We start from the raw sequence: 21,734 nt of genomic DNA on the forward strand, positions 1-21,734 counted from the left end.
TGGAAGTATCAACCTGCAACCAGCTCACTGCCTGCTTTGAATCTGAGTTTCGAAATAGGATTTAAACAGACTTATAATTCTGCTTTAGCATTAATTCCTGTTTAATAAATGTGAATTGTTCAAGCTTAAAGCAAAATGCTCATAATAACCTTGCTCCTGATTTTTACAAAGTGGGATAGTGCTGGGTTCGTATATAATAAGGTCAGTCCTTCCTTTTACCACCAGGGATGAACTGATCCCCTTACAATGAACTGTGCTTCACTTCCTCCTATACAGCTTCAAGAGATAAAATTAGATCTGAGGAGAATGACCCCTGAGAGCAGCTGGCCGACCGAGCCACTTGCTCCGAATCATCTGTAATAAGCTGTAATTTGCACTTCAGCCATTATACTCGCCACACCGAGAGCTAGACAAATGATGAATTGAAAGAGGATTGAGGGATATTTTTTGAAATAAATACCAACAGTTCAATTCTGTGGCTTGCGCAGCTGCTTTTGAAAGACAGACTTGTCCAGAGCATGGGTCCTTGGAGGTGCTGGCATGCAGGGTGGCACGTCCTCTCCAGAAGCATCCAGGTGCGTGTAGTTCCTGCTTGACTTCTCGGGCTTTGGCTCCATTTCCTGACATGCCAGGGCTGGAGAAGAGTCCTTGCGCTAGGCAGACAAACCTGCTGGCTGGGCACTCAGCGCTATCTGCCATGTGGGGACTTCTCTGTGTAGGGCTCTCCAGCTGCAGGAAGAAGAATGCCAAGAAGAATACTGGAAGCAGCACAAAGAAACCTGCTTTTTTCCCGTAAGGACCTCCTCAGGCCTCCAAGAGGCTTTCAGATACATCTATAGCGCATAAAGAGATGCGATGCAGCGTTCCCTGAGCTCACAGTTACTGAGTTCGGGACCAGCCAGCCTTGTCGGCGCAGCGCTGCACCTGAGCTACCAGCACTGCTGACGCAGCAGTTTTGTGTTCGGGTCTGACTTCTGCTAACCACGCAGCCCCTTTGGGGAGGTGCAGAACAGGGCTGTCCTTTGCGGGATAGCTTTATTGTCAAACTCATTTTGTCCCTCCAGGGGAAAGTAAGCAAGTGTCTTCAAGAACATGCTCAACGTCTTCCAAACTTTGAATCACCACCACCTTACTGTTGCTTCTGTGGGTGTTATCGCATGGCAGGGAAGTAATGGAATCAGTCCCTCCGTAGGCTCTCCAATAAGTAAGCAGAAGCAAGGGAAAATGGAGAAGGAGCAAAAAAGATTCTTGATTTCTACTGCCTTTTGTTAGTACTTGGGAAAAAGTGACTTCCAAAAATTAACGTTGATTTGCTAAACACAAACTGATTCTGAGTCTTACAACGTTCAGATATACTCTTAAAACCCATGATCATGAAGAATAAGACTGGATAATAATTTTACCTTCAATATTTTAATTTCTTAGAGGAAAATAATTTTCTAGCCCTTGAAATAATGGAAACAAAGTTGAAAAATGCCCAAAGCACATCTTACAACTTCACAAACAATGCATTTTAGCCTTGTTTCATTTTTAGCAGGCTGCTGGTTTTTTGTCTGTTTGTTGTTAGTTTTTTGCAGATAACCCCGCTGCTATAACATCCGTCTCCAAAAAGGCAAAAATCTTGATTTGGTAGTGTTTTACACTCAGCTTGGCACAGATGCAAATCCAGGACAAGTCAAACTTTCAGATGAGCGCATTGTATGCAAAGTTATTAACGACTGCCATCGGAGCGGGCTTTTGTAACAGGTAGGACTAAAGCCACCCGTGTGCGTGTCATGAAAAGCAGGTGGAAGTCAAATAACATATTAGAAGAAAAGCAAGTTGGGTGAATAGTGTGGCTGTTCCTGGAAGAGTCTGTGGGCACAGCTATACTGCACGAGGCACCCTAGCGAACCTGCAGAGCGCAGGCGTTCGAGGTGAAAGAAGCCAAAATAACTTGTATCAGGTCTCCGAAGTGCGACACCAAATTAGGCTTCCCGTCAGCCTATATGCATTGCCTAATGCTGTAATAAACGATCAGGGAACTGTGATACTGATCTTCGGGTAGGAGCAAAGAGAAACGCAATTATTTGGAATCGCGTTTGTTAGACTGGCAGGTTTGGGCTTTCTGAGCATGCCTGGGGCGTTAGGCTAAAGCAAAGGCAGTTTTCAGCTGGCTGAAAACGATGATCTCATTCTGACCGCAGCTGTGGCTGCTGGTGCCCAGTTCCTGTCAATCTTTTACCCCTTTGGATAAGGTCATGCCCTAAGCAGATTTTCTTGCAAAGGATAAAACCGGTGGGTTTCACCACACCCTTGCGGCAAATTGCTAATGGGGTACGAAAGAGAAGAGGAACGGTGAATGCTAGAATGTGTTGTCCTGTTGGCTGAAGCCATAAGGAGATGGTAAATATCAAGCCGCCCCTAAGATACCTTGGGGGACAGAATTTTATCTAACAGGCTCCGGGTTGAATCAATGCACCGTTTCTTCTAGCCCTCTTAGGTTTTTTTTCCCCCCTATAAATCCTTGCGTCAATCTCTTCAGAGTGCGAAGAGAGGGAAGCCTTCACTGTTGAGAAAGCCGGGGAAGCGAATTATTTTCCCCAGGAAAGACTCAGGTAGTTTAGTTCAAGCCTCAGTGGAAGCCTTTGAAAAGCAGACCCATTCTGCTACGGACAGCACTCGGTACCAGCTGTGAGCCGGCGCCGATGGGCAGGCAGCGGAGCAGGAGCTCCCCTGTGCAGCTGTAGGTGCTCCCAGGGGAGCGCAGAGAGCTCTTCTGCCCTGGCGATGCACCCAGGCTTCCTGGGCAGCGAGTTTGCTCTTCGTTTGCTGACCAGGGGGTTGGTTTGGGGGCTTGGGGGCTTTGGGTTTTTGTTTGTTTTTTTTTTTTACTTTATCTCCTCATAACAGCTACGGGCTTTACTTCTAAAACCAGCTTTATGTGCCTTGGCTATATGTGCTTTATATGCTCCTCTGAACAAGGAAACTGTGGTACAGTAGACATAGTAGTAGTAATAATAATAATAATAATAAAATATATGCCTTGGTGAGTCATGCCTATTTATGTTTTTTTCTACTTTGGGAGACAAGCTTTCAGGCTCCAGAGTGCAACACAGACCGTGGCTACTTGAGTTTTACAATGGCTTGTGTTCCTGGAGATAGATTCCCAACTCAGATACAAGGCTGAAGTGATTCCTCAGTGTTAAATCCTAGCTTTGCTCCGTCTCATGCATATCACTGGGTGCCAATGTGGGGGGATGTAAACAGGGCAGTATCCAAATTTACCCTTGACTTCATACTTTACAAGGAATTATGTGGGGAATGTGGTAGACAACATCTGTGGGAGTCGTGCTTTTATGACTTATGAGCAGAAATAGAGTCTTCTGAAAGGAATTTTGATGCTTCATCGTGTCTGTCCTAGTGTTTGAAAAATGTAGATTTGTTCCATCACAGGAATTGATTAGGACAAAAGGAAGATCTTGTGAACTTTATGGACCTGCTTTGGACCTAGAAGTGCAGGAGAAAATTGCCCAAGTCCTGGCCCAGCAGTGTCCAGCTTCCAGCTGACAAAATCAGGAGATGCGTATGCTGGATACGGCAACTCAGTACAGTAAGAAACATGAACTAGGGGCTGGCTTTCTAACACCTAAATGATAAGTATTTGCTGCTCACACTGTAGAATTCAGACCTCTTGGTTGTAGAGCAGAATTGCCCTGTGACCTCGGAAATACAGCAGGCATTCAGGGGACAAAGAGTATCTAAGCGTAAAAGAAGAGACAACGGACAGCTATAGGAGACAAAGGTAACATTTTAAGGCGTAGAAATATGCCAGTTTGAAAATCAGTCAAGTGGACAGTGGAGGCTGGCATTACAAGTTGAGTGGATTTGGGAATATATTTGAATGTTAGATGGTGAGCAGGGTAGGATGTGAAAGCTTTTGCAAATGAAGAGAGGGATCTCATTTTTAACATGAGAAAAGCCAGTGAAGAGCTACATGGGGAAGAGTAATTCTGGGTTAGAAAACGACAAAATGAAAATGGATGGATGTAATCAGGGCATGACTGCATTGGAGAAGGATTGTGCAGTAACTGAGGTATCGTATGTGACAGCCTGGATGGGATTGCTATTTGATCGGGAGGAAAGCTGCTATTTTAGATATTTTACACACCCACTACCGTCCTTCCTGATGCAGGTGGTGTATTCCATGGGATAGTTCTGCCATGCCTAGAATCTGCTGATATAAGGTCTCTGCATCAGTGGGTTCTTACACCAGAGGTGCAAATTCAACTCTGTTCTGCTCAGGAGCCACTTTTGAACTTGTAAATGGTCACCCCAAACAGGGTTCAAACAAGAGAATCCAGGCCAGGGCTCCGTGTTCCAGTAGTTACTTCTCCCAAGTAGTTAGAGATAGGATGAGAGGAAATGGGCTTAAGCTGCGCCAGGGGAGGTTTAGATTGGATATCGGGAGAAATTTCTTCACGGGAAGAGTGGTCAAACATTGGAACAGGCTGCCCAGAGAGGTGGGGGAGTCCCCAGCCCTGGAGGGGTTCAAAAAATGGGCAGAGGTGGCACTTGGGGACATGGTTTAGTGGACATGGGGGTGTTGGGTTGATGGTTGGGCTGATGATCTTAGAGGGCCTTTCCAATCTTAATGATTCCTAGTTTTTACTTTAATTAAAAAATAATGCAGCCAGCAAGCCAGGAAACATGGAATTAATTCTTCCTCTGCCCTTAATTGGTTTAGTGGTGGACTTGGCGGTGTTAGGTTAATGGTTGGACTGGGTGATCTTCAAGGTCTTTTCCAACCTAAACGATTCCATGATTCTATAAGCCTGCAGCCCACTGAAGGTGCTGTGAGAATTAAGGTGTACAAACACCTTTAAGGACACGGGCCCTAACATTCTTCTGTCCCTGGCACAGTATTCACTGACGGTGGCTTTCCCACACAGGCACGTACTACAATTTTCCACATTCTCTTCCCATAGAAACAGGAACATATGATGCTGCACGCTGTGAGAAGCTGCTCATTTTTCTATGAAACCACGATACAGAAAGAGCAAGCACTTGAGATGCTGCATAGACGTACGTCCTTTGCAGGTAGCTAACAGGGGCTGGCTTTCAAATAGCGTGATCATTAGTTTTTCTATCCAGTCAGTGATATCGCTCCTTTAACAGGAGAGAAGCTGGAAACAAAATCACAAGTCTGGGTGGGGTGGGAGCGTTACCTGGGAGCTCCTGGGGCTTCCAAGGGCAGAAGTGGCTTTCGGTTGAGAGAAGATGGGAGTGGATTGCAACTCCGGAGGACGAGGTGGGATGGGGGGACAGCTGTGCCGAAAAGGGGACTGGGAGCGTACGGAGCAGCATTGCAGGAGAACGGCCAACAGCTGGGACGGCCTGTCGTGGCAGCACGTGGATGGGAGCGGGTAATAGCGTCGGTGAGGGAGAAGGAGGTGAGTTGGTGGGCAGCGGGCCGCGTGATGGGGGAGGCTGCGGGAGGGAGCAAAGGGAGCTGCAGCTCAGGGCAGTGGACGCGTGCAGGGTGGAGGTGCCGACGGAGGAAGATGGCACCTGGGATGCTGGTCAACCACCAGCGAGGGGAGGGAGCTTGATGCCAGAGGATGGGGACAGTAGCTCTGACTGCAGGTGCTGGTGTCCGGGAGAGGAATGGGGGTGGTAACCAGGCGGCAGCTGGCCGTGGGGTGCGTGGTTAGTTGGGTAGCACCAGAGGGAAGGGGGTGCTGGGTGCTGGCAAGCAGCAAGGGAAGGGACACGGGTAGCTGGGTGCTGCAGCTGTGGAGCAATGCTCAGCGAGGGGCCGAGCTCGGCGGTCCTGGGAGCAAGCCGGGGCAGGCGATGGCGTGATGAAGGGGTCTGGTGGCTCTTGGTGGCTGCTGGGACAGCGAGGTGGGTGGCAGCGGTGGCATGGGGCAGACACCCCATTGGGCCACTGCTGACTGCAGGCACACGGGCGCAGGCAGCGAGGGGGCAGCTGGTTTTTGTGTTCAAAAAACGCGTAGATGTGGCACTTGGGGACATGGTTCAGTCTAGTCTACCCTTGATTGGCTTAGAGTAGACTTGGTAGTGTAGGTTAATGGTTGGACTGGCTGATCTTAAAGGTCTTTTCCAACCTCAACGATTCGATGATTCTATGATTCTATGACCCTGAGGGCTGCCATGAGGTGCGTGACCTGGGCTGATGGAGCCGCTGGCGGCGGGGAAGGGTAGCTGGTGGCGGTGGGCAGCCGGGGCCGCTGTCGCCGGGGAGGCCGCTGTGCTGGGGGGAGAGGCGGGGTGGAGCGGGCGGCCATGAGGAGATCCCGAGGAGATCACCGTCTCCCACAGCATTCTCCTAGGGAAGCTGGCGGCTCATGGCTTAGGCAGGTGTACTCCGCTGGGTAAAAAACGGGCTGGGTGGCCAAGCCCAGAGAGTAGTGGTGAATGGAGTTAAGTCCAGTTGGTGACCGGTCACGAGCGGTGTTCCCCAGGGCTCTGTTTTGGGGCCAGCCTTGTTTAATATCTTTATCAACGATCTGGATGAGGGGATTGAGTGCACCCTCAGTAAGTTTGCAGATGACACCAAGCTGGGCGGGAGTGTCGATCTGCTGGAGGGTAGGATGGCCCTGCAGAGGGACCTGGCCAGGCTGGACCCATGGGCCGAGGCCAACTGTGTGAGGGTCAACAAGGCCAAGTGCCGGGTCCTGCACTTGGGGCACAACAACCCCATGCAGCGCTGCAGGCTTGGGGAAGAGTGGCTGGAAAGGTGCCTGGCCAAAAAGGAGCTGGGGGTGTTGGTCGACAGCGGCTGAACATGAGCCAGCAGTGTGCCCAGGTGGCCAAGGAGGCCAACAGCATCCTGGCTTGTGTCAGGAATGGTGTGGCCAGCAGGAGCAGGGCAGGGATCGTCCCCCTGTGCTCGGCGCTGGTGAGGCCGCACCTGGAATGCTGTGTCCAGTTTTGGGCCCCTCAGCACAAGAAGGACATTGGGGTGCTGGGGCGTGTCCAGGGAAGGGCAGCGGAGCTGGGGAAGGGTCTGGAGCACAGGGCTGGTGGGGAGCGGCTGAGGGAGCTGGGGGTGTTCAGCCTGGAGATGAGGAGGCTGAGGGGAGACCTGATCGCTCTGCAGCTCCTGGCAGGAGGGGGCAGGGAGGGGGGTCGGGCTCTTCTCCCAAGGAACAGCGATAGGATGAGAGGAAATGGGCTCAAGCTGCGCCAGGGGAGGTTTAGATTGGATATCGGGAGAAATTTCTTCACGGAAAGAGTGGTCAAGCATTGGAACAGGCTGCCCAGAGAGGTGGGGGAGTCCCCATGCCTGGAGGGGTTCAACAAACGGGCAGAGGTGGCACTTGGGGACATGGTTTGGTGGGCATGGGGGTGTTGGGTTGATGGTTGGGCTGATGATCTTAGAGGGCCTTTCCAACCTTAGTGATTCCTGGTTTGACTTTCATTAAAAAATAATGCAGCCCCCAAGCCAGGCCACATGAAATTTTTCCTTCCTCTGCCCTGAACTGGTTTAGTGTGGCCTTGGCAGTGTAGGTTAATGGCTGGACTGGGCTATTTTCAAGGCCTTTTCCCACCCAAACGGCCCCAGGCCCCCCCAGGCCCCCCCGCCCCCTGCCCGCCTCAGGCAGCGCCGCGGGGAGGGGCGGGCAGCGCGCGCGGAGGCGGGGGGGGGGTTGGGGGCGGCCGCGCCCTTTGGCAGCCGCGGCGGGGGCGGGGAGCGCGCATGCGCGGGCCGGAGGGGGGCGTGGCTCCGCGCCGAGCGGCCCCGCCCCCCCGCGGGCCGTACAGTAGGTGGAGTCACGCGGGGCTGGGTCACATGACCGGGGCCCTTTACAGTCGGCTCCCAATATGGCAGCGGCGGCGGGCGCAGGGGCCGCCCGCACCTAGGGCCGCCCGCAGCCAGGGCCGCCGCCGCCCGCTCCGGTTCCCCCCGCGTTCCTCTCCCCGGTGGAAGGAACCCCCGCCCCCCAGGGTATCTCGGAGTCAGCTGCGCCCCGTCGCGACCGACATGAGGGAGAAAGGCCGCAGGAAGAAGGGCAGGACCTGGGCAGAGGCCGCCCGGACGGTACGCGGGGCCTGCGGCGGGGGGAGCGGGAGGCCGCTGGGGCGGGTCGGAGGCCTCCCGGTCGCTCCGGGTCGTGCGGGCTCCCTGCTGGCGGGGGGGCGGCCGCTCCCGGCCCCGCTCCGAGCCCCGGCGCGGCGGGCAGCCCCCATGGCGGCGGCGGGGCGGGGGGAGCCGCTCGGCCGGTGCAGCCGCGGGCCCCGGCTGCGGTCGGCCCGGGCAGGGCCGGAGCGCCCCTCGGTCCGTGCGAGCCGCCGGCCCGGCTCTGCCCGCAACTTTGCTCCAGCGCCGCGCGCTTGCATAGGCAGTTTTTTAAATTATTTTATTTTATTTTGACCTGCTCTCCAGTTGCCTCATGTCTCTAGGCACGAGCTGATGTGGGAAGCTCTGTGGGGGAGGGATTACCTCTTCTCATTTGCAGAACGCTGCGGTTAACGAGGGTGTAAATAATATTAGCAAACAAGTGTCACGCACGGTGCTTTTTTTCAGCGTTCTCAGCGTATCGGTGCCTCTCATGCAGCAGAACTTGTTGCAGTGGGAGCTGCCGAATCGCCTCAGGGCAGCTAGCGAGTTGCGAACCCTAAAAGGAGAATTTTTATCTTCTCATTTCCCAGCCTGACAGTCTTTGTTACTAATCTGTTCTGAAGGTGGACTTACCTTAGCTTCTGTGTGGGGCAGGCACGTTAGAGGGTGGATAAAAGAAAAGGGAAGTTGAGCATTGGGACAAGTGTGAGAGAGAGGAAACTAAACAAGTGCAACCTGCAGGAGCTGAACAGAAGTGTTGAGTTGTGAGAGTACAGCACGTGCTTCCGAGAGACCTGTATTTGCAGTGCGGATTCAAATCTCCCCGATGGAGAGGGGGAGGAGTTCAGGTTCTATCATAACCGTTCTGAAAGAGGTATCTGTTAAAACAAGACTCGAAAAGTCTGGCTGGAAAGCAAATGTAAATAGGCATCTGCGGCTGAGACTTGCAAGCGCTATTTTAATAAATAGCAATTTATTTGGACCTTGTATTTACAGTGTGAAAGGCATCAAAATAGCTGCTCCTTTTTCAAGAGATAGGATGCAGTTAACTGTTTTAAGGATATAAGATACTATCCCGCAGGTGAACACTTTGGTACTTTTCTGTACATGTTTTTGTGTATTTTTTTTTTTTTAATAATTTCTTTTGAGGAAGGAGTGGAAGAACCTCCAGTGTAGGCTGCAAGTGTGGCCAGATCTTTTCCAGCCTATGTGCACTGCTGCTCATCCACTGATCTCTTTCAGAATCCACTTAAAGGCTAAAACACGAAAAGCTGCACTGAAAACTATCAAAACTGAAGGTTGCACGTTACCCTGGGTTGCATACCTAGATTCGTGGCAGAGGCAGCCAAAACTAGGAAAAGATGAGTAAATGCTTGCCAAAACCTCAGTTTTGGCAAATATTTCTATTTGTGTGTTCAGCGGGAATGTTAAAATATTCTGGTCAAACTCCAACTCCAATCTTCAAAAAGCTACTCTGCGTTTTTGGTTTGAAATAATGTCTTTTGATTCTTGTCCTAGCTTGTGTGCTCATATTGGCTTCTCGGCTGCTAGTGGTTGAAGTTCGTAGGGTATGTTATAAAACCGCGCTAAGAAACACGGCAGCTCTCAGGTACCCTATTCTTCTGCTCCTGAAAGGTAACATAACACTCCCCTCAAGCTTGAGAAACCTTCCATTTTGTCTTCAGTGTAGCGTGGCGTTTCCGCCCTCTTTTGCGGCGTTAGTTCGCTCGCTGAGCGGTCTAAGCTGGCTCGCTGTGCGGCGGAGCGAGCCCCTGTAGTCACGGGTCGGCGTGGAGCTGCAGGGGAAGGGGCTTGGGCTTGCGGGGTTTGACGGCGGCTGGCTGTAGACCTGCTGGTCCTGGCCAACTGCCCTGCGGTGGTCCCTGAACAGCAGCGTAAGACCATCGCAGCTGACGGTTCCGTGGCAAGTCGGTCCCCCCTCTGCCTCCTCGCAATCTGTCACCTCGCCGCTGGTGCTCGTAGGTAGTCCAGGGAGCTAAACCAGCAAAAAACCATCATCGTTATTATGGTGGTGCTCTGGCTTTACACTGGTTTCTAGTCTTCCTAACCAGGTATTTGGGATTAGGTGTCCTCCAGTGCGAGGGAGGTGATGGGAATGTGGGGAGGGGAGAGCACCAATGTAATATCTACTCAAATGAGCTTAATCTGCTGCAGCAGTTCAGCGTTAGCTGGAAACAAGGTGATAAGCAACAGAAGCGTGGCCTTTGTGTTTGATAAAAGGGCCTTTGGGTAGGTGTATGGATAAGGTGGATTCAGAGGGACTCAAGCTACGCTTGCTCTTAGATATAGACTATTAATTGGAGCAGAATTGCAGTGTGAAGTAAGGAAAGGGTGCCCCGTGCGGGCAGCGCGTTCAGGGAGGAAGTTACTGTTGATAAACAACCTTTTTCTTATTTCCTGGCTCATTCAGTAAATTTGCAGCTGCAGATGACTGTTAACTTGTGACTTTTCTTGGGACAGTGGCTGGGTGTCCCTGCAGTTAAAGTAAAAAGCTTCATTAAGGTAAGAAGCTGATTCTATGTAGCACACAAGTTTAAGGTAATAGTACACCATTTTAAGATAAATACACTGGATATGTCTCTAACCCGGAGTGTGCTCATCAGATACAGTGGTGGAGCAGCCAAAGTGCAGGGACACACCAATGGGACAGTGTGTCTGAAGAAAAGAGACGATTTATCTAGTCTGCTGAAGACTAGAACAGGCAGATTACATCTGTACTGATAAACTCGAGTTTTCGGGCTTGTCTTCTGACCCCAAGGCCATCTCACAGAGTCTGTCTGTGTCACACTGCTCAACCTCCATCCTCCAAACTGGATGACCGCGTCTTTGTGCTTTGTTTGCGTGGAGGAAAGCGTATGCTGTCATGTGCCAAGTTTGAAGAAATTTGGTGTTTGTTTTTTCATGGGAAGTCCCTGCGTGTGACCTGGCAAAATCCTATTCTGCTGTACAGCCTCTGAGTACCGAGGCGTGGGGCTGCGGGAAAGTGGGCTGAGTGCTGTTGCTGGAGGTGGTCTCTATAAATGCTCCTTGGCTGGGTCATCTAGGAACACAAAACGCAGTCTGTTACGCTACCTGGTTGTGAGAGGGAGCTGCTGCAGCCGTGGTTTTTCCCGTGTGCTGATTTCCTGTTGGGTCAAACTGATTTTGTTGGCTTTGGAGGGTGGAAATCCAGGGTGAGAATGCCCTTGGGAACGCAGACAGACCCTAAACGTGTTGTGATAGACATCTCTGGAAGCGTAAATGTCCAAGTACGAGTGCTGTCATGATGCTGGCAGCTACTGCACAGCTCTTGTGATGTGAACCCGGTTTCCCTCTTGCTGGAGGGGTTTGTTTGCATCACTTCTGTCAACTGAAAAATTAAAATGGAAAGACGTGCCATCTCTGAAACTGATAGCGCAGAACATACGATCTGATTTGGTGTTCGCGGGCCCATCTGCTGTGTCAAACAGCAGATAATGTAGTAAGGTCAAAAGGCAAAATCGAGTAGAAAGCTTATTTGTTAGGGAAACAAATGGCAAGCTTTGCAAGTTGGCTTTCTTAAGATTGTCCTTTTTATTAAGGTGCAGTTTTCTGGGGGGGTGATAAAGTAAGGAATCTGAGGGATGCTGTTTTCCCTGCTTTCAGTTAAGACGCACACAGAAGAGAGGGTGGAAGGATCCAAATTGTAGAAGTTGCCCACTTGTCTACAAGTACCCGAGTCTGTTTGCTCATCCGTATACACGAACTTGAAAACCTGCAGTTTCCAAGACTGTTGCAAAAATATGCAGAAATAGAGAGGACTCTGTAAAACATCAATCCGAGGCACTGATCAGCCTAGTAGATGATGCTGTTATTGTTTGCCCTACGTGTTTTAAGTGCCCAGCTGCGGCTTTTGGATCTATAGGTTGGCAGAGCTGGATTGTGCGCGCTGGTAGATTGTTCCTTGAGAGAAGAGCGGTGCTGGGTTTAACCGTGTACAAAAGGCGTGTGATGCCTGAGATTGATTTTCTTCATCTCGCCAGTCCTTCAGGGGTCTGATCGCTCGCTCGGAAAAAAATGTGGCGGATGATTTGGAGCACAGCAGGCCCTTCCTGGTGAATCTGAGAGCTGGCTTCTTGCTTTTCAGCAAGGTGTTGAATGAGGTAGCACTGTAGAAGGTGAAATGATCAGTCAAAGCTTGTGAAGTGAACTGATAGTTGAGGCTCGTAAGGCTTCTTGGGTTTTTTGGTTTGTTTTTTTTTTTTTATAGGGGATTGTTTGTTGCTGTGTGTTAGTTGTTTTGGTGGTATGGGTTGTTTTGGGGTTGGTTTGTTTTTTTTTTTAATCCCCTCAGTATTATCACAGCTTCCTTCCCGGTTCTCAGCCTGTGTCCAGGTACAAGACCTCTTTCCACTGAGGACAAGAAGCGGTGGCTGAGGTCAGTCTGTTACATCTTTTAAACGCTTTTGCAGAGACTTCTGCGGGACAGGCGTAGCGCAGTCGGTAGCCGCCGCTCTGGTGACCAAGCCATTGTACAGCGTCCTTCTGCCACGTGACGTATCTACGTGTCTGCTAGGCAGGAAAACACCTTGGCAGTGTTTCTAGAGAAATAGACTTCATGGCTGCACAAGACCGAGCAAAAGTTGGCACAAACTTTGTCACATGTTAATAGAGAACTGCCGTTTTCTTTGCTACTTACTCATACGCATCTCTTATTGACCACAGCACTTGGATGTATTTTTCCTACATTTTTTCAAGTTGTGGTTTTTTTTTTTTTTTAAGGACTTTACAGTAAAGTCGGCTAATTGCTCTGCAAATGTGAACTCTGTTTTGGCCCAGCGTGGGTGGTATCCTCTGATATCTACTCTTCTGGATGCTAGAACTTCCAGTGAACTGAAAGTTGCCTTAAAGTCCTCTTGGGAATCTGTAAGAGACAAATGGAGGCTTAAAAAATGCATTCTGGTATGGCAGTAGAATCTGGAAAGGATGAAGTGGCAGAGTAATCCACTTTAATTGCCGTAGCAGACTGCAGAATCTGCCCTTCTTCCAATCACAGTAATCCAATTATTTGCCTGCCATTTTAAAAAACTAATTTCCAAGTCATAGCCTGTGTTCCTGCGAGGAACTGTAACCTCTTAAAGGTGCCCAAAATCCCTGTGAGTTACTACACGTATACAGACCTGCTGCTTTGGTGTGCAGTTGTGCTTGCCGTGGCTGGAGCTTAGTAAGCTCGTTTGCCAGCTTTGTGGCTGATCCACAGCTTGACGATGCAATGTATGGTTAATTTTACTGGTATATAGTAGAACTTTTTTTTAAAAGATAACCAAGGGAGCTGGCTCTTGGCTTGAGGGTAGTGGAGTCTGTCTGTCCCAAAGCATCAATGCACCTGGTAAAATCTTGGAGTGTTATCTTCCCCGCTGCGAAGCAGGGTGGTGGCAGATGTGCAAGCAGCCAGCTCAGCAGTGCAACATGGAAGAGGAAACGCAGAGCAGCGGTGCCAGACGGGGAATCCCCACCAGCTGCAGAGCATCGCAGCCCTGCCCGTGAGTGCCTCTCACAGCAAGCTGAGTCGGAGGTTTGGGCGACTGTTCACCTTGTTCTCTGTTCCAGTAGAAAAATTCAGGGCTGCTGAAGGATCTCAAACATGTTTTCTTTGTTTCTATTCTCATTTAAAACAATAAATGCCATCTAGCTATTAATTTTAATACAGAGCCTGGATACACTCCTACGTGGTCTCTCTCGTTAACTTTATTTCAGCACGGAAGGATTTAAAGGTATCATGCAGACTTCCTTGAGTGAGCTCGTCTCTAAAGCTGCAAGAGCATTGAAATGGCTTTTCTGCAAAAGTTGTGGTCTCCTTTCAAATCAGCTGAGAAATGTAGATGTGCAAGCATGTCTTGAGCCTTTTTTTTCTGCAGGGCTTTTCCAAATGAGAACGTTTGAGAACAAAAGCCAGATTTGTTTCCCGGATATGGTCTTTGCAGCATCTGCAGAAGACGGTTAAAATGAACCTAACCACTGTGTAGCAACCGACACATTGTCTGGTGTCCTAAAGAAATGGAAGAGTCCTCTCTTACTAAAATGTAGTTGGATTCTGGGTACCATGCAAGTTTTTTCTACGGAAAGAGGGAAATTCAAATACTTTGTGTTTAAAGCATGTGATTCACGGTCTGTGTTTTTGTGCACCAAGTGCCATTCGCATTAGCAAGAAGCGTGGAGTGATAAAATCACCCTGCAGAGGGAAATCGGTGGTGAGGAAGAGTCACTATCAGTGCTGGGTCTGCTGCAGGGTTTTGCATCGGGGTAGCTCTGGTTTGACCCACAGTGCTGAACTTTTGCTACTGCCTGCGGCGTGCTGGATGTGCTCTGAACTGCAAGGCGTTCCTCTCCTCTTCTCTTCACCCAAAGAGAATCCGTTGTCTTTCTCCACTAGCTGCTCTGGAAAGCGAGCTGAAGCATGGGAAGTGGAGACACTTGAGGGCCAGCACCGTGAGTGCTCTCCTGACCAGAGTTAAAACTATGATAATGTAGATGTGAGAGGTGGGCGTTATTGCCCAAATACGCCAATGCTGAGTGAAGATCATCCTGTGGCTTTTTGGTTCAATTCTGCATGTGCATCCATTGCCTACAATGTGTGTTAAAACACACCAGAACAGGTTGCTTGATATATCTGGGTTTTTTTTTCTATGATTGTCAGGTTTTCTGCGTATCTGGTTAGCTTAAACTGTTTGGAGGAGTGAAAATAGAGGGCAAAGAACAGCCAAGATACTCAGTCTGATTTTTCCTGTGTCTCTAAAACATCTGTGCTGTACCAGCTGTGGGATCTTCTCAGAGGTCTGATCTGAATTCATGTCCCGAATGAGGCAGCTTCAGTAGGACGTATTGAAAATACTTTCACTGTTATCGAATAGCCTTTCAAATAAAATGTGAGAAATCGGATAATCGTACTTATTGCTGATGTTCTGCAGATGCTACGGAGCTCTGCTTTACAGGGAATTAGAGCAGTATGACTGTTGTGGAGTTGAGTAGAGATGAAAATTTGGAGGACTAAGTGTGTGAGCTTACACTTGATAGCTGTGACAGTAAGATTATGCAACTTTTTTATTTTTTTTAAAGAAAAAGCTTCCAGTGGTGCAGCGTTCGCTCTGAGTGCAGAAGCCAAGGGGTGGCAAGTGCTGTCTGCCAGCCTCGTGTTCGGAGAGCATGGGAGGAGATGTAAGCTGTGGAACTTGCTTTTGCAGGACATTGTGGGTGCTAAAGGCTTGTATGGGCTTGTGGAAATCTGTTGCAGGTTACTAAATACTGGAAACTCCTTTTTTTTGGAAGTGCCAAGCAGCACGGAGAAAGGGAGAGCAGCCTCCTGGGATGTTGGGATGCTAGATAGTTGCACAGAAGGTCCATCAAGACCAGTTATGGCCCTGTATGCATTGGTGTTAGGTATTTGGGTTCGACTTCAGGCCACTGGAACAGTTTCCTGCTTTTCTGTGTAAACGAAAGATTTTCCTGGTGTTCTGAAGGAACTGGCCAGCGTGATTGTGAGTTAATTCTTTATTGTCTTTAAAGGGCTGTGGTGACTGGGGAGAGCTCCTCATGAGTGGAAGAGGGGAAATGTCACACTCATCTTAAAAAGGGTGAGAAGGAGAATGTGGGGAAATAGGCCTGGTCATCCTTATCTGGGTCCTTGGGAAGGCACAGAATAAATAATCCTGGAAGCTGCTTTCTTGTGCATGTAGGAGAAGAATGTTTTTTTGGGGGACAGCCACTGTGGAGTTACCAAAGGTAAGCTGTTGCTGAACAAGGTGATGAGATGGCTGGCTCAGGAGGGGGACAGAGCAGTGGATGGTGTTTACCTTACTTTAACATGGCTTTTGGTGTGATTTTTTTTTTTTTTTTTTTTCCCCATAGTAACCTTACGACCAAGCTGGTGAGACACAGGCTGGATAAGCAGGGGGTGAGGTTAGAATCATAGGATAGAATCATCGAATCGTGTAGGTTGGAAAAGACCTTGAAGATCATCCAGTCCAACCATTAACCTAACACCACCAAGTCCACCACTAAACCAGTTAAGGGGAGAGTAGCAATTTCATGTTTCCTGGCTTGGTGGCTGGATCATTTATAATGAAAGTAAAACCAGGAATCACTAAGGTTGGAAAGGCCCTCTAAGATCATCAGCCCAACCATCAACCCAACACCCCCATGCCCACCAAACCATGTCCCCCAGTGCCACCTCTGCCCGTTTTTTGAACGCTTCCAGGGCTGGGGACTCCCCCACCTCTCTGGGCAGCCTGTTCCAGTGCTTGACCACTCTTTCCGTGAAGAAATTTCTCCTAATATCTAATCTAAACCTCCCCTGGCGCAGCTTGAGCCCATTTCCTCTTGTCCTATTGTTATTTGGGAGAAGAGACCAACGCCCACCTCCCTACAACCGGTTGATGCTGAACTGACTGGACAGCCAGAGGCCCACTGGCTACCGCGTGTCGGTGGTGGTCCTTGGGTTTTGGTACTGAGGCTGATGCTAAGCTGATGCTTTCTGTTGGCATCTGGATACGTACCAAAGGTTCCTGTTGTAATGGCTAGAACCCCAACACGTCGATCGTTGGGGCTTGGTGACTTAACTCTGTGTGGGTGGTCAAGTTGATTGTCCTTCCTCTGCTTTTAGAACAAACCAGGAAAGTAGTATGTCCTGTGTTGCTAAATGTGGTTCGGATTGCTCTCCTGCAGCAGTATCTCTGTGTTGCCATTGTAGCCACAGTGTAACGTCTTTAAATGCTTATAATGTGGCTGCGCCTTTACCATATTCCCTTACAGGGGAAACGACAGCCCTGCCAAGACAGTTGTTTTGGAGCTGGGTATCTTTTAGATACTGAAATGCAATCTAATTTTGTAACAGCTAAGTGTTGACTCTTCTAAAGAAGTGTATGGTGTGATTATAAACATGCATGATAAATTCCTAATTCTTCTCAAACGGGCGTGAATTTATTTGCCTGGTTAAAACCAAGTATATACCTATAGACTCCCCAGCTTCAGGAAGCGTGCATAAAATTATTCAGCCAGATGGGTTACGTACTTACATGAGTCTTGTTTAAATTAAAAGCATTTGCTTTTTTTACTCAAATATAAAAGAAAAAATTTAGTAGCAACAGGATTAGGGTCTGTCTGCCAGCTCTCCGGTAGGTTCAGTATGCTTTTATCTTCAGGTAAATTTAACTGAAAGAACCTGAGAGCAGAAGAGAGCTCAAACTAAGGGCAACAGATGTACCTGTTTGTAATGCTGACACGTGAGCATAAATTTTGCCTGACATATGGACAATATTTTGATTGTATGTGGTTCTGCAGTAGTTCCATATAACAACATCCAAAGCAATCCTTGCTTAAATGCATTTTTGTTCACTCCAGGCCAAACTGATGTGACCACTGGTTACTTCCAACCAGGAAGCCCTACTGATAACCATTGCAATGATGCAACTTTGGGGCAGGAACTGAACTTCTGAACTTCTCTCTTTGGGGCTGATTAAAACATTATTTTCAAGAGCACAAAATACTGCAATGTCATTGCTGGTAACTGTATGTTCTAAAACTGTTTTCAGTGGCTTTATAGATATTAGACACTGTCTTTCTTTCTAATAACTGCCCTGGCTCTGCTGGAGTCTGAGTGCACTTACTTGTGTTTTACTGGGTTCTGAATTCAAAATTGATTTGATAAGATCACTTGGTAAAAATGTCCCTATTCTTTTTCTGGCAAGTCATGCAATTTGTGTTCTGCTGGGAAGAATTCTTTCTTCCCCACTTTCCATGTGGGGAAATTTGAATTTGCTCTTAAACATCTTACAAGACGCAGCAATACACATTATCTCTTATGGCTTGCAGTTTTGCTCTTCAGAAGCTTTTTCTGAGCTCAGTCTACACTCTGTCCCAATACAGCATCCCCCCAAGATCAACAAAACCCATTTACTCCACTTTTCCGCTGTGCTTTCTGGCACACGATGCACAAACGGAGCATGTTGGGGGATTTGTGGCCGCTGAAAAGCTGCGGTAGGCTGGCGTTCCTGGCAGCGGTGGCTTGTGCAATTTAAAAAGACTTTAGCGAGTAAATGGTCGGTAATACTCGCAGAGCACTGACTACCCTGATCCTGTTTCCCTGTGGCAGGCGGTGGACGCTTCAGCAGAATCGTTGGAAAATGACAGTCGCTTCTTCATTAAAGGGCATTTTAAACATGAAGCTTTAGGCAAACCTGGCAGATGATGCTTTGGACGGATGGAGTCTGTGTGCTGTAGCTGGGAGCACGAGCTGGGCTCGTGCAGCGTCCGTCCAGCGGAATACAGTGTCCCCATACCCCTCCGAGGGCTTTGCTCCGCTGTCACCTGGGACGCCAGCTCTAGAGCCTGTGATTCTCGAGCTGCACTTGGAACAAGGCCACCTGGATTTGGGCATTGCCACAACCCTGTCTTATAACTCCTTCCAGTAACTTCTGCAGAAATAATTCACAGAGCAAGGGGAAGGGTTGAAAATAGCTAATCACTGTCGTCCTGAGAGCACACAGGCTTTTAAGCAGGATTCCTCCAGTGTAGGCTCCAGCTAAGTACTTAGTGCATGGTGCAAATACTTTGAAAGGCACCGCAGTTTGTATCATGTCCGCTTTAGTTGCCGGTGTTTGACTTGCATCTGTCTTCAGCATTTCTTCCTCCTTACCAACCCACCGTGCAACTGAGTGAGTGTTGAGAGGCGCTCCTGTAGCAGTCCTTCTTTAAAAGTATGTGCAATATAAACGTGGCTCTGCTTTCCTCTGTGCAGTCTTACTAAATATCGGTGTACTTCTGGAAATGCTGAATTCAAAGTTTCCCTTGTCTTTATGTAATGTGGATATAGCTTTTCTGGTGGCAGAGGGACAGCAAATAACTTCTTGTGTGCTTTGTCATGGAAATTAAATGGCACAATCTTTGCCCTCTCCCAAGTGTGCCCATCGGTATATCAGCCAGAATTGCTCTCCTTAACCCCCGCGGAAGGTTAGATCCCACCCTTACTACCATGAAAAAGTCAGTGTTGGTTTCATGGTACTGTCATAACATCACTTAAATTATCTTTCAGCAGCCGGTGGGCAGGAAAACATGAAACGCTTCTGGTGCAGGTTGTACGAACGACTGTCTGCCATTAGAATAGTAAGGTTTAAAGGTTTCCACCAAGATTATAGTCTGGCTGAGCTAGATGATCTCTGTTTTAAAGTATTAGCACACACTGTCACTTAAACTCTGCTTCTCTCTCATGTAAAATCTTTAAAAGGCAGCTACAGGTCTTCAGGGTCTCTGCTAGCCTCCTTGCAGCTGTTCCCATCTGAACTCGCAGATCTCTCTTCTCGTTGGAAGGTTGAACACCAGAGTTGTTCAGAAAATGGCAAAGAAAACTGTCTCGTATCAGCAGTGTCATTGCAATAATGGGTTTATCCTTAATCGGGAAGGTTTTCGTTCATGCCTGAACTTGGATGGTTTTTCCTCCACTGTTCTGGAGAGGCCGCTGAAGTGAAAAACACCTGCATCTTTGCATTCGACCTCTTGCTTTGGGACATAGGGTGAATTAACAACCTGAAAACCACGTGGCAAGGCACATGTAGAGCCCTGGTTGTTAATCAGTGGCTGTCTTAAATCTTGGAGTGCCACATGAAACATGCTTAAAGTGTTGGGCTTTCCTTAATTTCCTTATGCTGAAAGTGTATGCGGGGTGTTACGTTACCTTACTTCTGCTGGAGGCTTTCAGCTCTTTGCTCTGCAAGTATAAATTCTGTAAAAAAGAAAAAAAAGTGTTTTTTTCTGACAAAGCTGTTGAGCTGCAGATGAGCACTTAAGTCCAGTAAACAAACTGTTTTTATTTACACGATTCTCTGCAAATAGTGTACTTTCCCTAACCAAGCAGCTAATGTACTTCAAATGCCTCGTATTTTGATGTTTCCCTGAGGCTTCCTGTCCATCTTTGACCTAATGTCTCCTCTAGAGCTGTATCAGCTACATGTTTTCCAGTCTTAAAAGGAAAGAATGAGCCTTAAGGTTTCTTCTTGGCTCTAGGGGACGGAATGTGGAAAAACAATACCCTCCAAAAGAGCTGCCCTTGCTCAAGTTATCTACCTGTATCTTCCGTGGTTACTTGAAGGAGGAAATCCGATGGTTAGCCCTGACTTTCAGGGTCATCTCTTTATCTTCTCATCTTGTGGGTATTTCACAAGCTGGAGCTGCCGTGACCGTACTGTCTTCTGCTACCTCTGCATGGAAGTGTGACCTTACTGTCTTCTGCTACCTCTGCATGGAAGTGTGACCTTACTGTCTTCTGCTACCTCTGCATGGAAGTGAGCCATGGCCCCTTGTCTCCTGCTCCTCCCCCTGCCTTCTGTCCCTGCAGGCTTCCCACCCCTTGGCCTTTACAGTGAGATATTGGTGTCGTGCACGAAATCTGCTTATCCCCCTGTTTCTTTCACCAAGAAGCCTCTTATACGTGCTGTCTTGAGTTTTCTGTGTTTCTGCCACTATTTTTTTTTTTTTTTTTTTTTTTTGCTGTGTGACTGAAGGAATATCGTTGAGCCTTGCAGTCCAACTAATGCCTTGTAGTTGTCTGGTCTGGTGCTGCTGCTGCTGCCCTAAAATGCCAGTGGGCCTGAAAAGGTAACATGGGGTCCTGGGTAGTCTACTAGTTCTGCACCAAGTTGGGCGGGGAGTTAAGAATGGGAAAGATTTGTCTTGTGCCAACACACGTGGAGAGCATCGGTGTTTATATGCTGCTCATAGAGAAGAATGCAGAAGAATGGAAAGGTGGGGAGATGCAATTTCTTGGTATAAAGCATACCGCTTCATTTGGCAGCTTTGACCAGTGACTTAGAAACGCACTATGTTGAAGGCTTATTGGAACAGGGATCCTGTGCTGACAGATTCAGAAGTTTGCTGCTACCTGCTGTACATCTACTTTTTTTTTTTTCGAGCTGTATTTAAACCTCCAATCTGTTTCAAAGAGTGCTCGCCAGGATTTGGTGAAAAGCATCTCTGCTGCCTGCCTTCTCTACCAGTGGCAAAGTGGATGAAGTGAAATGCAAAGCCTTGGTTGCAGTGTTTAAAACAAAACAAACAAAAAAACCAGTGTAGCTCAGCAACCTTACCTCTCTCGTTGCTGGCTCTCCCAGCCAGATGGGAAGGTACACAGCAGCGGTTTTGGGGTAAGATAGACATGCCTGAGCACTGACTTCAGAGCAGCCACTGAGGTTTTCTGCCAGGCAGCACGAATATCTTGCCAACACTCAACAACTCTCTCTTATGGTAACAAGAAAGACTTCTGCATTTCAAGGTCTATCGAACTGTACACAGATGAGATTGTGAGGAGCTGTAGGAGCTTCTGTTCTGAGAGATTTCTCTTCAGAAGAGAAGATTAGCTAGATGAATAGCTTCATCATCAGCTCCAAATTCAAGTGAAGGTCCTTAGCGTTAGCTCTCACATCGGGTCAGTAGGCAACGAATTTCCCACAGTCTCTCTGCTTCAGCTTCTGACTAATGTGAAAGCTGAAATAGGAGAGAGAACCCCTTTTTTCCAGCAAGGGTAAAAGAACATAAAAGATAGTAACTGTTTCACTACAGGAAAAAAGGTTGATAATCCTTTCTTGGCTCTAATTATTGGAGGACAAATTTTAGAAGTTGAAGTAGCACTGGTAGTCTTCTG

General features: G+C 48.3%; 1 protein-coding gene across 2 annotated transcripts in view; it reads left to right on the forward strand.

Moving 5' to 3' along the window:
- The first annotated feature begins 7,941 nt into the window (after window positions 1-7,941).
- ASXL2 (ASXL transcriptional regulator 2) overlaps window positions 7,942-21,734 on the forward strand; it is a 127,230-nt gene continuing 113,437 nt past the window's right edge. Inside the window, exon 1 of one of the 2 annotated variants that reach the window (XM_075706738.1) lies at window positions 7,942-8,047. In XM_075706738.1, the coding sequence (XP_075562853.1) occupies window positions 7,991-8,047 (57 nt within the window). In that variant the 5' untranslated portion in view covers window positions 7,942-7,990. The remainder of the gene's footprint in view (window positions 8,048-21,734) is intronic. The other variant, XR_012830901.1, reaches the window with a different exon arrangement.

This window comes from Pelecanus crispus, chromosome 3, assembly GCF_030463565.1.
Source record: "Pelecanus crispus isolate bPelCri1 chromosome 3, bPelCri1.pri, whole genome shotgun sequence".
NCBI lineage: Eukaryota > Metazoa > Chordata > Aves > Pelecaniformes > Pelecanidae > Pelecanus > Pelecanus crispus.